The sequence below is a fragment of the Protomyctophum parallelum genome (genome assembly GCF_964188405.1).
Source record: "Protomyctophum parallelum genome assembly, chromosome: 7".
NCBI classification, from domain to species: domain Eukaryota; kingdom Metazoa; phylum Chordata; class Actinopteri; order Myctophiformes; family Myctophidae; genus Protomyctophum; species Protomyctophum parallelum.
The window spans coordinates 30,047,402-30,063,314 of record NC_139705.1 but is presented as its reverse complement, the minus strand read 5'-3'; the positions used below and the strand labels follow the sequence as shown (position 1 = coordinate 30,063,314).

At 41.9% G+C, this 15,913-nt stretch overlaps 1 protein-coding gene across 1 annotated transcript in view; it reads right to left on the bottom strand.

The window, feature by feature from the left end:
- LOC310862017 (polyhomeotic-like protein 2) overlaps nucleotides 1-6,824 on the bottom strand; it is a 28,183-nt gene extending 21,359 nt beyond the window's left edge. The window contains exons 1-2 of the mRNA XM_083769753.1: nucleotides 6,701-6,824; nucleotides 2,437-2,707 (exon numbers count right to left, since the gene is read on the bottom strand). Coding sequence (XP_083625879.1) covers nucleotides 2,437-2,640 — 204 coding nt within the window. The 5' untranslated portion in view covers nucleotides 2,641-2,707; nucleotides 6,701-6,824. The remainder of the gene's footprint in view (nucleotides 1-2,436; nucleotides 2,708-6,700) is intronic.
- Nucleotides 6,825-15,913: the final 9,089 nt, after the last annotated feature.

The following is a 15,913-nucleotide window of genomic DNA, read 5'->3' as shown; positions in this document are numbered from 1 at the left end:
ATAAAAAAAAAAAAAAAGAAAGGTAGGATGAAAGAATGCGTGACTCCATATAGTATTTACGAAACATTAAAGGTCTCAAATGTGCTTTTCGTGTGCTCAGCTTGTGTGTGTGTGTGTATCTAATTTAGTGTGATAGCCTATTTCCATTGTGGGCCTATATCCCACAATGTTACCATCCATGTCCATGTTCATCCATGTCAGTAAGAAATGTGCATCAACTGGCCTGTTTCCAATTTAAATATTCAATATTCATGATCCAAAATATTTTAATTTTTCAGGAAATTAAAAATACACATTTTTCAGGAAATTAAGAAAAACGTATATTTTGAAAACAAAGCAATACTGCCTCATCAAAGTTGGTGTTGTGACTATATATATACGCTTCACGGCCGCTCATCCCAGAGTTACATTGCCGCGCACTATGGGAAGAAGGAAATTGCGGGAGTTGACTCCACATGTAGTAACGGATGGGTTATTAGTTATTATTATGTGTCCTTATTAGTGTAGTGTAGTGTAGTCAACACGTTATGGCTCATACACACTGCCGGGTATTTGCTCCGATTATGCTGTCGGGGAGCATTTTTGGCGCTGACGTTAAGCGGTGCCCAAAAGTTATAGATCACAAAGGCTTTGCAGGTAGAGCACATGACATGGCCCTACAAATATATATAATTTTAATATAAAAAACTATTTTTGCATCTGCCGCTTGAGATGACCTGAGATGACTTGATTGATTGACATAAAAAAGGGCCTGTCAGCTCAAACACACAATGCAATAGTTGTTGTTGCGTACAATCATCAGTAGCAAAGTCAAATACCAAAAATGAAAACCCTACCATTTCCATTTCCCCCCCTCCATTTCCCATTCCATGTGCGTTTGTCTTATAGTTTCTCTGGCCTCTGTACTACTGCCACCTACCGTCCATTCATTATATTACACAGTGGGTGAAAAAAACACACCCCTTAAGACTAAACCAAAGTTTTATTTGGTGGGTATATGAGCTGGTTGTTTATTGGTAGCCTATATTAGCCCAATATTGGCGTTATGCATTTCACTTGAATAATGTTGTGTGCGCACGTGCGCGTGTGGAGAAAGACAGTTATTTAATGAAACTCAAGATTATAATGTCCTGTCTCGCTGCCGCGGCGCCGCCGTGCGTGTATAGCCTGTGTGTGTGTGGGGCGTGGCGAGAGAGAGAGAGGCGTGGCGAGAGAGAGAGAGATAGTGGCTTCCAGGCGTGCGTGTGTGTGTGTGTGTGTGTTTGTGTGTGTGTGTGTGCAAGCCAGGCGTGCGTGTGCGTGTGTGTGCAGGCGTGTGTACTTGGGGCGTGGCGAGAGAGAGAGGCGTGGCGAGAGAGAGAGAGAGAGATCGTGGCTTCCAGGCGTGCATGTGTGTGTGTGCAAGCCAGGCGTCCGTGTGCATGTGTGTGCAGGCGTGTGTACTCGGCAGTTGGCTGGCAGGCGAAAATAGCCAAAGCGTTCCGTGTAATCGTAATATGTAGGCACAAACAAACTACAGACAAAGTACAATGTTGATGGAACTAAGAGATTCGCTGAGAGAGCGATATTTTAAATACAGAGATTTAGAAGGAATAAGCAAAATCGTGAGGCTACAATTCCTCTCCCCTTCCTCGTTTCTCTTCTCTTGCGGGAGATCAGAATGAGATTCTGAGAGCTAGTGTGGGCCTATTAGAAGACAGGGCAGTGTTGCCAGGTTTGCGAATTGTAAGCGAGTCGTAGTGTGTGTTGAATGGCATTTGAATGGCATTTGTGGGCTTGTGAATGAATTTTCTCACATGTAATTTGTGCTCACTTGCATAGACCTGGCGAATTTAGCGTGGTGAAAGGGCAACAGTGTTCCGGGGGTGTGGGTGCTTCGGGCGATAATGTTTGTAGTAAACAAATGCATTGCCGCCGTGAGTGTGGACGGGAGGCATCTTTGGTGGCACTGCAATGAACATTTTTTGGCGGGTGGTGTCGAGTGTTGGCGTTGGGCGCGATAGGAGGAGATAGGTCCCGGACACTGCGAAGGTAAGTGTGTGACGTCACTGCCGTGTGAGTGTGTGTGGGTGTAGTGTGTAAGATGGTGTTGTGGGTGTTGCAATAGCGACGTAGCTGTTGGGGCTTTGGGTTTCTTGCCATGTGTTGGGTACAAGTTCTCTAATATATAATAGATTATTGTCAATTTACTTCCATGAGAGGGGGAGAGGTGGTGGAGTTTAGTCGCTTTAGCAGTTGAGGTTCCAAGTTAAGAGGTTTTGTCCAAAGAGCTTTTTAGTACTTTTTATTGGTTCAATATTTTCGAAACAACACACAGACGTAACCACCAGCAACCGTGTTCAATAGCACTGATTCATCAACAACAACAAAAATCTGACAGCAATTTCTGTCATTTTCAACTGTACTCAAGTAGAAATAACCATAAAATGGACTTACTTGGACTGTTTGTCTGTCTGTTATCCCACTGTAGATTGATATCCGGGGCAAAATGTGCCGGCTCCCAGCCCCACTGGTTGTGATAGTGTTGTTGTTGGTGGTGCTGATGGTGTTGGTGGTGATGGTGTTGGTAATGGCTGTGGCGCTGTTAGTGGTCGTATTGCTGCTGGCACTAGAGGCCACTGGTATCTGGTCAACGTGCATGGCACTCTCCACCTCCAGTCCAGCCCCAAAGGGACTCCTCTTCCTGATTAAAATAGATTAAAAGTACCTGTAGGCAGCAAGAATGTCAGTTGTTGTTGTGGGGAAATGTTCAGTTTGTGAAGATATGAAGGTTGAATTATTTCTTTACAAGTTTGAGTACAGGCTGCACAATAACATTCAGATTTTTTATTTGCTTAGTTAATTCTATTTATCTCTTATTCTTCCTGCTATTTCTTTTTATATATTTTTTTATCAGTGGGCTACTGTACTGAGCTTCCTATTTTTCTAAAGGCCAAATGTGCAACAAGACAAAAGATCCTTGATCCAGCTGGCAGAAGTGTGTGCTCAGTAGCACCCCAAGGTGGCTTTGGTGGGTATTTCTCAGGGTTCTTGGTCTGATGAGACAGAGGTCATATTTTACCTAATGTGTATCCTGGGTCATCTAGACAAATATTTGCCTCCAGATCCAACAAAAAACGTTGTAAGTAAATTGACCCTATGGGAGCCAACCCAGGGCAAAGCCAGGAGGGGAAAGAAGCGTACCACCTATGTAGACGTGCTGCGGCGCGACAGCTTGGCTGACAACACTGAAGAGCTCAAGAACCTGATGTTGGATAGGAAATTGTGGTTCCAGGGGATCCACGGCTAAATTATTGAATAGGACTTAGGAACCAAATGGACCTTTACAGGTCTGTGACTCTTTCTTTTTTAAATTAAAATGTATTATATCACTATTTTTGGGGGGTATCTGTATCATGAAGAATGGAATGTGGTGACATAAAAACTAGTTTTTGTAATTCTTCTTAAAAATGTTTAGGTTTTCTGCGCTCAATTGCACCCAATAAAACTGAACTTTTAACATTCAGTAGATTTTCTGTGGTCTGGGATTTTCTGGTTCAAACTAGTTTTTGTGTGTGGTTCTGTTTATCTAAGTGCCTGTGTAGACTTATTGGACCTTGTTTGAGAGCCTTAAATGAGTGAAAGTAAGACACCATTGTACAACAGAGCATTAAGTAAGAATTATGATGGAGCTCAGCTCACTCACATTACAATACACTTTCACAATCAAAGCAATGTCCCTATGCCCTACTATGGCATAATAGCCCTCTAATAAAGGGGAGGGAGGGAGTTTATGACCCAATCCTTTTCACCAGAGTTTTGTGTGACCCAAATATATATATGTGAACATCACTCTGGTTGTACACGACACACCTGCCCCACTGCAGTGTTGATTTCATCGACTACCTTTTTTCACTAAATATATATTGACAATATTGTCAACAAACTAGACGAAAATGTTTGCAAGGGACTATTGGACAAAAGATTCAGTGTAAGTAAGACACAAGTCATTTTATACTTGGTTGCATGCTGAAAATAGCAGATCTACAAGCTCACAACGCGTCACATTGCGACGCGTTGTGAGCTTGTATATCTGCTATTTTCAGCATGCAACCAAGTATATAATGTGTAAAATCAGCCATTACGACAGCATTTAGGCCTCCCAAAATACATTTTAGTCAACTAAATTTAGTCGACTAAAATCTTATGATATTTAAGTCGACAAAACTTGACTAACACTAAAGCATTCCAGGTGACTGAAATATGACTAAAACTAAATGAAGTATCATTCCAAAGACCAGGACTATATACTAAAATAGAAACTTGCTGCCAAAAACAACACTGCCCCACTGTGATAGTCGAGATCCTCACAAATCATGCCTGTATTGCCAAAACTCGGGGGAGAAAGAGGGGTGGAGTTTCTTCAATCTAGGGAAAGATTTGTCCAGTCCAGTCACTTCAATCTGGGTCTGGGAGCCCCAAACTCCTGCTGTCCGAGGCTCTTATGGAACCTTCTCCAGCAGAGCTTGAGGACTCTACTAGGAATGTCTTTTGCCTCAAAAGTGAGTTTGTAGGGCAGCAGCAATTCCTCTCAGGCGTCGATACCACTCCACAAGAACAATTAAATCAATTCAAACAAAACATTTTCAAACTTTGAGTTGGAAAATGCACCATTTTGTTACGTTACGTACACTCCTTTTTGGAGCTGTGTCGCCTGTATAGGCCCACCACCACCGAGGTGGAGGTTTTGTGACCATTATTCCGTAACGGATCTGACCATAAAGCTGGCTTCTTTGTCCGTTGGAGACAGGCTTTTCACTGCAGGGTGAAAGACATGGTCCGTTGTCTTGGTTGCATTGATTATGGGGACGTGAGACAAAGGGAGCTCGCAACCATGTTGTGAACTTGTGATTATTGTACATTGAAATGGGGAGGGAAAAGCCACCACAGATTTGTTGAGGATGACGACATCTGATAAATGGAAATGCATACATGTCATAATCTTTCAACCTGGTGGTGTCCCTATTCTTGACATACGTACACGACACATAGGGTGAAGATGTAAGAAAGAAAAAAAAAGAGTTTTGACATTAGCAGATCTATAATGTGTTATTAGCTGAAATTGTTGCAAAAATATAAAGGCATATATATATTTTTTAGATTTATTGGCTGGACCTTTCTTTGTAACTTGAGACTAATTGATTGGTTCTGGCAGTGGTTTGTGACAAATGTGAGTAACAAGGACAAAGCTGTTTTTATGACATAATTATGCATAACGACTATTGCAGGTGTACAGCCTGAGGGTCAGATAGCAGCAGCCATTTAGAGTTCACCTTCTACACATCTATACATATAAGGAAACCTGGTTACAATGCGTTCATGCATGCATTGTGTGTGTGAGTGTGCGCATGTGCGTAGAAAAATGCTATGGGGTGTAAACTGCTTACAAAGCAGAATGCACAAGCATTGGTTATTAATAGATGCATGGTTGTCAGTTGACTAACAAGCTTCATGGATCTCAACTCGTCTCACAATCTCCGCAATGACAGCCCCAGAGGACCCCCCCCCCCCACACACACACACACACACACACACACACGCACACACCAGCACAGACTCTGAATTCAACTTATTATAGTTATCTATACAATTAACTTGATAAAAACATAAACAGATGTCAGGCTGCATGCTGTCACTCTGTAGGCTTATATCAGCAGAAAAACAATCCACACCCATTGGCAAAATATACAAATGGCTATGTAAAAATAGCAAGGCTACACATTATGAAGCCTACACAGTACACACACACACACACACACACACACAGTTTGTGCTTAAAATGTACTGTAAATTCTACAAACTGTTAATAAATATTTCAATCAAAACACACACACACACACACACACACACACACCAGTACAGAGTGTGTGTGTGTGTGTGTGTGTGTGTGTGTGTGTGTGTGTGTGTGTGTGTGTGTGTGTGTGTGTGTGTGTGTGTGTGTGTGTGTGTGTGTGTGTGTGTGTGTGTGTGTCTCACTGCTCTCAGGGCACCTATACAGACGGCTGCAATTCGAAACTGGCCCCCGTAAAATCTGAATCCCCCACCCACCTTTTTCCACTCACTGTATGTTTTTTTCCCCTTTCTCCTATGATGATTTCCTGTTTTTGACTATAAGTAAAAAATATTGTAAACAAGTGTAATGCTTTATGGTGTCATCCACTCACAGTTAGCAGTTTTTGTATTGAGTTGTACTTGAAATGTACTGTAATTCTACAAACTGTTAATAAATACTTCAATCAATCAATAACTGTCTCTGTCAGTGACCTTCAATGTTTAAATCAAATTCAAATGCTGGCCTGTGTAATAACGTAATAACGTAACATCAATGTACATACCTGCACGTGCACATATTTTGAGCATGCACAAAAACACACAGACACGTGTGGTGTGAAGCTGGCTTTCACACACAAACACTGAAACCCATGTGGACATACAACGTAAACAAACACACGCACGCACGCTCTCGCGCGCGCTCTCTCTCTCGCGCGCTCTTTCTCATGCAGGCTCTGTCTCTTTCTCTCTCTCTCTCTCTCTCTCTCACTCTCTCTCTCTCTCTCTCTCTCTCTCTCCCTCTCTCTCTGGTGCCAAAATATATCAAAACACGCGTCGTGTATCATCTCAAAGACAAAGTAGCCTTCACAGAAAGACAGTCAGATCGTACCTTCCTGAATGTATGAATGTATCCAGTAATCCAGTCCTCAAGACACTCACCACTCGAGCTGCTGCCTTCTGTTATTCTAGATATTCTATAAAATAGTTGCCTCCTCCTCGCTCCCTCAAATAGCTTCACTCACTATAGACCGATTCACAGAGGGGTGCCCTGGGCGTGGCCATTACTGAGGTGTAATCCATGGAGCAGGTGCTCCGTAGGCCAGGTGTAGCTAATCAGTGCTGTTGCGCTTAATGGTACACCTCAGTAATGGCCGCACCCAGGAAACCCTCTGTGAATCGGTCTATACAAGAAGAGGGAGGCGAAATTCTATGAATTAGCATTCCATAAGTCGTCATGTGACTGTAGTTATCCAATGTTTGCTGTCTATCCACCAGTGACCTCCCATTTCCTTGGGACCCTCCCCTCCTGTTGTCTCCCAGAGGGAGATGACAGGGGGCGGGTGCCCCATAGACATATGGGGTGCCATGCCATGGAGCTCTTGCCTGAAGGCATGTCACTGTGTCCATGACAGCAAGGATTTCACTTTTCAGGGTATCTGTAAAGCTATCTATCTCCTAGGTGTCAAAATACTGTATAGTGGCACGTACACTTGTACAGGAACAAATACAGTAGACTATTATGTATAAAATATGGCAAACAAATCCAACAGTAGCCTATATTTTAGGAATCTCAAAATATGTGTATTTCTCTGTTGTTATAGGAGAGAACATTTTTGAGGGGCGCCAGCCCTTCCTATGCCCAGCTTTCCGGGTTTGTGTAAACATTTAAACATTGAAGACAAAAGGGAGGATGGAAATTGAGGACGCAAATTGTGATTGGCCAGAATGAGACGATGTATGATGGTGTACTGTATGATTATAAGAGTGCTCCTCACTTCCCACAGTTCTTTCACCATCTTACTGTCAATCTCATCTGATTCTATAGGAATGATTTATTATTCAACTGACTGTGTCTGAGTTTTATTTATGTTGTGAGTTATGTTATGTGAGTTATGCTGTGTTTGTAAATTGTATGAACATGTGTGTTTGTCTACAGTTTGTGTCCTATATATTGTATGCAAGTGTGTAGGATGTATTTAGGAACAAAGGGAGTCTACCAACGCGCCTCAAGCCTGAAACGGCTGATCCGGTGCTTCACAGGTACAAGGAAGGAGGAGAGGACACTGGAGCAGCACGGACATTTAGAGCCTTTTATTAGGTGCCAAGTATACAGAACGACTAGTCGTTCTGCTCCAGTGTCCTCTCCTCCTTCTGTGTAGGATGTATGTATCGATTGATGGATGGATGGATAGAAGCTCGATCACTGCAATTACCAAATATGGTGTTGTGTAGGTTGGAATGCCACACGGCAAGATAAATATGAAAAATAATTATGAAGAATATGCATGCAATGCTTTAAAGTGCCAAGTAAATGGAAAATGAAAATCATTGCCTCTAAGCTACAGTTTCTCTACCATGCATAGTCCATACAGGGAAAAAAGAACGTTGCCTATATTCGAGCATTAGTTCAAAAGTACACTCCTTAACTTAGTGACATTTAATCTAATCATGAGCTGGTACGTGTGTTCAAAGGCCCAACAACATCCATCATTCTTTATAGGCCGACTGTGTCACAGGCAGAGACAGGCTCTTCCCCTTGCACTGTTTATGAGCTGTAAATCTATAGCCTTTGTGTTGCAATAATGACCTCTCTTCTTGAGAGGTTCCTCTCTTCTGGTCATCTTTTCTCTCTCGTAGCTAAACCCAGAATCAGTCACTTCTTGATCTTGAGCAAGGACAGAAGGGGATGCTGAGTTATATTCTCTGAGTGCAAGCTTGGAAAAATACTGCCTGAGGCCAAAGATATACCTGGGTTCAAATCCTGGGCGATTACAACCGGAAATCTGTTTATAAAAGGGTTACAGTTGATCAACTTACTTTTAAATGATACACAATTATCATACACTAGTCCTTACCCGTTCTGATATATTTCAACTTGTATAATATATTTGTGTGTGTGTGTGTGTGGTTTTTTATGAATAAAAACAGCAGTATAACATTAAAGTATTCTTCCAAATGCATGGTAGGGAAACGTTTTCATGGCAAGAGCAAGGACCGCAGCATTTACACTTATTAGCCCACAGAGCCCCATTTGAAAAGTATCAAGGACCCCCAGTTTGACATGCAGCTATATATGGACAGTCGCACAGATCCAATTTGCAGGTGGATTTGCGTCCAAAACGGTCTCAATTGTGAGCTTTGGCTTGAGAGAACTCATGGCTTTTGCAACCTGTGATGTTGTGAGCTTGTAGATTAGCTGTTTTCACCAGAGCGTGCGCTGTAGCCACTTCACGCTGTGTGTGTGTGGCTTATGCTTATTAAGACAGTTGTATCTCGTGTTGTGTTTATAGCTAACTGAAAAGTGAAAACGGCCACGCGATGACGCACGCGCACACATACGAACATGCGCACTCACAGCTTAAGTAGTTTACACACACACACACATGCTCACAGCGAAAGTAGTCTGCACACACACACACACACACACAACCTCCGTGTTGGCTGAGGGCGGTGTGAAAAAGGGTATAGGTGCGTGGAAGAATGCGCTAGGGTCCTTGAGGCTGTTCTTCGTGGCATGTTGTTTGTTGTATGTAGTAATTGTGTCGATGCGTAAGGGGGTTGGAAATATCCCGATCGCTCGCCCGCTGTCTATTGCGAGCAAAATTGACAGCGGGCGAAACAACTGAAGTTAGGCGGAAAACTCGAGCAAAATTGACAGCAGGCGAAACAACTCAAGTTACGCGGAAAACTGTGTCCCAGTATTAATCAGTGACCGTCCCAAAATGCAATTCACTGGTGACACGTGATTTCTGGGGAGAGGAGTTTTGCCGCCCTGTGGCTGCGGGGGGTACTGCATGCGTTTTTAATTCACTAATAAATTAATTAATAATCATTAATGTGTCAAATCGAAAAAAGGGCTCCGTTACGCCCTCCATATTCATATGGTCAATGCCTGTGTGAAAAGTGGGAGCGATTGGTGCAGGCAATGAGGAGATAATGAGGAGATAATGCGGTCGGACACTCACTCACACACACACTCAGACATTCGCTCTATTATAGTATAGATTTGGCTTTCGAAATAATCATGTCTCCCAACATCAGCAAACCAACAGAAAAACACTTACAACTTGTTTTTAAATTAGATTAACATACTGTACACATCAGTGTTTTGTACCTGGAGCCAATGGAGGGAGTGGAGAAGGGGGGGGGGGGACTTGTTATTGTTTTGGCTGGTTGAAGACTAACGTGCTGCAGCATTCTATATCATTTGGACTGCATGACTGATGACTGGCTGACTCAAATGGACATCAAGAAGATGGTTGGCACTGTCTTGCTTGATTTTAGTGCTGCATTTGATGTCATAGACCATGGCATAATGATATCTAAACTAAAAACATATGGATTTAGCAATATGGCACTTGATTGGATGGTGAGCTACTTATCGGAGAGATCACAGAGAGTGTTTTTTAATGGTAGCCTATCCGAATGCAAGTATAATTATTGTGGGGTTCCTCAAGGAAGCTGTTTGGGTCCTTTACTTTTCATTATTTTTACTAATGATCTCCCTTGTGTGGCTATGAACACCCAGATGGTAATGTATGCTGATGACACAACTCTGTATAGTACTGCCCCTTCATTAAACGAGTTAGTGAGTAATTTAAATCTGGATCTTGAGAGGGTATCTAACTGGGTGAAAAATAACAAACTAGCACTGAATGTTGCCAAAACAAAAAGTATTGTTTTTGGCACCAGGCATATGCTTATTGGTGACCCTCAGCTGCACCTATCAATGTCCGGTATACCAATAGAACAGGTTAAGAAAACTAAACTGCTTGGAGTTCTACTGGACAGTGAATTGTCATGGTCGGATCATATTGATGGCATTGTTACTAAGATGGGTAGAGGTATAGCCATGGTCAGGAAGTGCTCCACATACTTGACATCCTCAGTCATGGGTCAAGTGATACAGTCATTGGTGTTTTGTCACCTTTATTATTGTCCTGTTGTATGGTCAGCGGCGACTCAAGCAGACCTGAACAAACTACAACTTGTTCAGAACCGAGCTGCTAGACTGGCACTTCATTGTTCTACTCGCACAAATATTGAATATATGCATAAACGCCTGTCCTGGTTATCTGTCAAAAACAAACTCCATTGCAGTGTCCTCATGTTTGTTAGAAACACAATTTCTAATCAAACACCAGATTACTTTTTCAAACAGTTATTAAAATCGAGTGACAGACATAATCATAACACCAGAATTGCAAGCCTCGGTCATTTATCACTCCCTGCTCCAAAAACGAACCTCCTTAAACAAACAGTTATGTATCGATCAATATCATTTTGGAACATGTTACCACCTCACATTAATATAACACAACATAAATTATCTTTCAAATATGCTTTAAAGGAACACTTGCTACAGCTGACCACATGACCATAACGTTATTCTCATTATGTTGCATTTAAATTTTATAGAATAAATTGTAATTATGTATTTCCATGTATTTAACTTTGTTGAATGTATTTGTAATTACCGTATGTATTTTTTGTATGTATTTTATATGGACCCCAGGAAGACTAGCTGTCGCCACGGCGTCAGCTAATGGGGATCCATTCAATAAACAATAAACAATAAACAATAAACAATAAACAATGTGCACATGCCGGCTGATGTCTGGTAAAAACACTAGCATGACTGAGAGGTCATTTTGACCTATTTTTGGAAATTTAGAAGTTTATTATCTTTGCCCATGAAGCTTTCAGAAGGTTCCCATCAACATCCATCATCATTCCATCATCTCAGAAATGTTTGACATCTGAAACGTTTTAAGCACATCCTACATTTTACTTCAGTCATGCTAGTGTTACATACATACAGTATACATACATAGTATACACACACACACACACGCACACACACACACACACACACACACACACACACACACACACACACACACACACACACACACACACACACACACACACACACACACACACACACACACACACACACACACACACACACACACACACACACACACACACACACACACACACACACAGTCCACTAGATGGCAGAATCACATAAGTTTAAGCTAAAATGCTGCTTGTGACACAAAAGCATGATCATAAACATGTCACAACATCTAGTTTCAGGCTACAGTCCAACATTGTATCTCAAAGACCAGTGCGCCAACTGCGTGACACATTTGGAATCATCCTTGCATTGATCTTGGAACCCATTCCGGAAAGAAATGAATCAATCAATATATTGTTATTGATACAACAAAACAAATGTCCAAAATCATCTGTTTTGTAATGATTGAATTTGAATTCCACTTTACACATTAGATTAATAAGCTATACAGTCTATAGTATAGTCATTATAAACTCATTTATAATGGCGATTACAACCGGAAATCTGTTTATAAAAGGGTTACAGTTGATCAACTTTTAAATGATACACAATTATCATACATTTGGCTTTCGAAATAATCATGTCTCCCAACATCAGCAAACCAACAGATTTATAATGACTCATGTAGTATAGACTCTATACTACATGAGTCATTATAATCATAAACATTGGTCAGGAAAATAAAATATCATGCCATATTTTTGCATAATATTGCATAACATTGAAATACTAGTAGATTTCATCAGGAGAGAAAGGGGTCAGTTTGCCACTCGGTACGTCTAATCTCTCAAGACAGATTCAGCTCCAAATGGCTGAATTTATTTTTCTTTTCTGTATTGCCAATGGGTTCCAACTTCCAAGATATGGCAAGCAAAGTTGACCAACCATGACATCAAGTCACATGTTAAAGTCATTGGCATCAATTGACAGGAATTGACAGGATTGACAGATGACAGGAATTCTACCAATTAGAAGCCTATATAAATAGCCACTGTACACTCCGAGGATTAGACTACGGGAGAACATGAGTCACTTGACAGATTAACATCATCCCTCACCTGGACAAGCATGAGGTTCAGGGATGACAACCACATCACTACCAGAAGAGGACTGACAGAGGAGAGATTATCGAATACTGAAATTAAATATCCAGATCTATAGAACGATGGATAGAACAATAGATAAATAGAAAAATAGATTGATAGCTAGAACAATAGATAGAACCAGCCACACGCACACACACGCACTATACAGGCTATACATCTCTGATCTGGCAACAAACTTTTCTCTCCTCACTTATTATTGTTCATGAACTAACCAGTAGGACAGTACTTGACTATGCATTTATTGCTGGATCTTTCTTACCCACCAGGGTACCTAGTACTCAACAGCTGGTGGTCTCTGGATCTTTCTTACCCACTAGGGTACCTATTCAACAGCTGGTGGTCCCAACAGCTGTATGATCAAGTTTTCATGAATGATTGCAGCTCCTAAGAATCCGTTATCAATTATCATAACAGAACACAACACTTCCTCTAGCATGCAAGGAGAGAAGAATACATATAGTGGGAACTTTCAGACAACTCTTATCCAATCCAATCCAATCCACTTTATTCATATAGCACATTTTACAACGCAAGGTCAACAAAGTGCTGTACAGGAAAATAAAAACTAAATCCACTAGCTAAAACACAGAAAAGAAACACATAAGTAAACACACAACACAAACAGAGACACATCACTGAAAAATCCAAGACGCAGCAGCGTCAGCAGAAACTCAAACAAAACATGGACCATAGAGACACTCAACTGGAGTTAAAAGCCAAGGTGTAAAGGTGGGTTTTGAGACGAGATTTAAAAGTCTCAATGGACGGGCCAGTTTGACGTGGGAGGGGAGCGTAGTGTGCATGGGGGCTACGATGGAAAAGGCTTGGTCACTTCTCTGGTCCTGCTCCCGTCCACTAAAATGAAGTCCGGTTTGCCATCTAGCTAGCGTTTACCGCTTGCCTGATTCCATGTGAATGCAGAATAATAAGAATTTTGAATATTATTTTATTGAGCATAATTGAGCATGAGCATAGCTATATGAAGCATAGATTGGCGTCAGGGCTCTGTCCCCATTCATTCACTGTAACATTAACATTTTAGTTAAGTTATAAGCCAAATAGAACTACAGGGAATGAATTAAGACCCCCAGGGGGGGGTCTAGAAACAGAGCCTGCTGGTGGATGCTGGGGAGGCGGTGGGATTTGCAAAACTTCATGAGCAGCGGGTTAGCAGCAAGCGAGGCAGGGAAGCAGGGAGGCTGCAGCAGCGACGCACGTGACGTCAGCACAGCAGGAGAGAAGCAACGATGAGCAGGTAGGCAGAGAAGATTAAATAGCCACTGTGATCAGGTAAAGAGTGCATGTGACTATAGTCACCTGATCAGGTAGGCGCGCTCTCGAGTTGCCTGCCTGAACTAAAACGTAGTGAACTAGCTACGCAGGCTGCGCATCATTAAGGTCACAACAACAGTCAAGACTCAAGAGTTTGATGGCAATCTCATTCAAAGGTTACTGTAGTGCCTAAAGTCCTATACTTAATGTCACTACTGGTTGCCGACGGCCAGGTGGAAGCTCTTACGTGTACCAGTACAAACTGATCTCCAAAACATGTCCGTTGAGTTTAACTTTGCTTTATTTTCCGCAGTCATTTTCCTATATAACATACAGATACAATAATCAGAAATAAACACTAACAAACACAGGCGACCAGCCCTCCTGAGCACAGTAGAAAACTGTTAGCCTCTGCCGTCTGCCACTGGCAACACCTGTACCTGATCAGGAGCCTGGTTAAGTACCTGGCCCAGACACTGACCAAGCTGCAGTGACACTGTCAATCAGCAAAACATTAGGTCATAATGGCTCTTACAGTTACATTTCTTGAAACTTTTAATTCTATAAAAGAACCTGGTCTGGATACTGTTGTTTTGAATACTTGCCGTAAGAAGCCAGGTTTGAAATGATATACTCTTCATTATTGAGATGGGGAAGAGACTGGTATGATCATCATTTGTCTGTATTTACTATGGGGCCAATAAACACACTTACACTGAGTTCTTACAAGATTTCAACAATGTTTGATTTTCAGTAATAGCAATAATCATAATATATATACCCCCCCTCTCTCACACACACACACACACACACACACACACACACACACACACACACAGAGACACACACACACACCACCCAGCTCAAGCCTGAGGGTGTCTTCATGGAGACAGCTAGCCCATCCACCCCTCACCCTCTCATCACCCCTGATAAACACTTAGGGCTAGTTAACAAATGTGTGACCAATCTGCAAAATATATGCTTACCACTCACAACATGTGTTCATAAAGGTGTTAACTAATACTATCACTCAAGTAGCCTATATCAATACAAAATCTGTTAGGATAAAACCAGAACACTAAGCACTACGACTTAATTGTTTAGACAATCAGGCCATAGCCACTTTTCTAAAGATGACGGCTGTCTGTCACTGTCATCACATTTGACGACACCCTGTCATCATCATCACAGCCTTCCATGGTTGAAACTCGCAACTTAAGGCAGCAAGGGTATTACGGTAAAGTGGATGTGACAAACCAAACGTCCAAGAACTTTTACTGTGGCGTGGACGTTTGGCACATCCACAATGTAGCTACGCCGTGACTGTATGCACGAACCTCCGTTAAATTGACTCAAGTAGACAGACACCCCCCTATGGCTCTGCCCCCAAGTATACATGGAAGCCTGCCAGCCAATCAGGATTCACAACATAACCGGCTTATTTTCCACATGCAAGTCAACGGGAGCTTCAGATAACGGTGTAGAACACTTGCTTGTCTAAACGGTGAGACCGTTGGCAATTTTGCCTCTGCATATCTGGGACATTTAATTGGCTATAAATCTTTCTTTTTTTAAGACTTATTAAGCTAAACAGTGGACTTACGGTGCTTTTGAAGTTTGGCGTGATAACAGAATATAAAACACCTGCTGAGCTGCAACCTCCGTCGCTGCAAAGCCACCATGGAGTCCAGTGGGGAGGTAATCTATAGTTTGTGTTCAATTAAAAATATGTCGCAAAACTGCAGTTAGCCTAGCCTGCAGTTCAGTTCTGGGCCTTTCTCAAGTTCGAAGTCAAAAGTGATTTGTTTGTCAGAAGTTACATAGACTTTCCTGCCTACCATTCATACATGCTCCTCTAAAC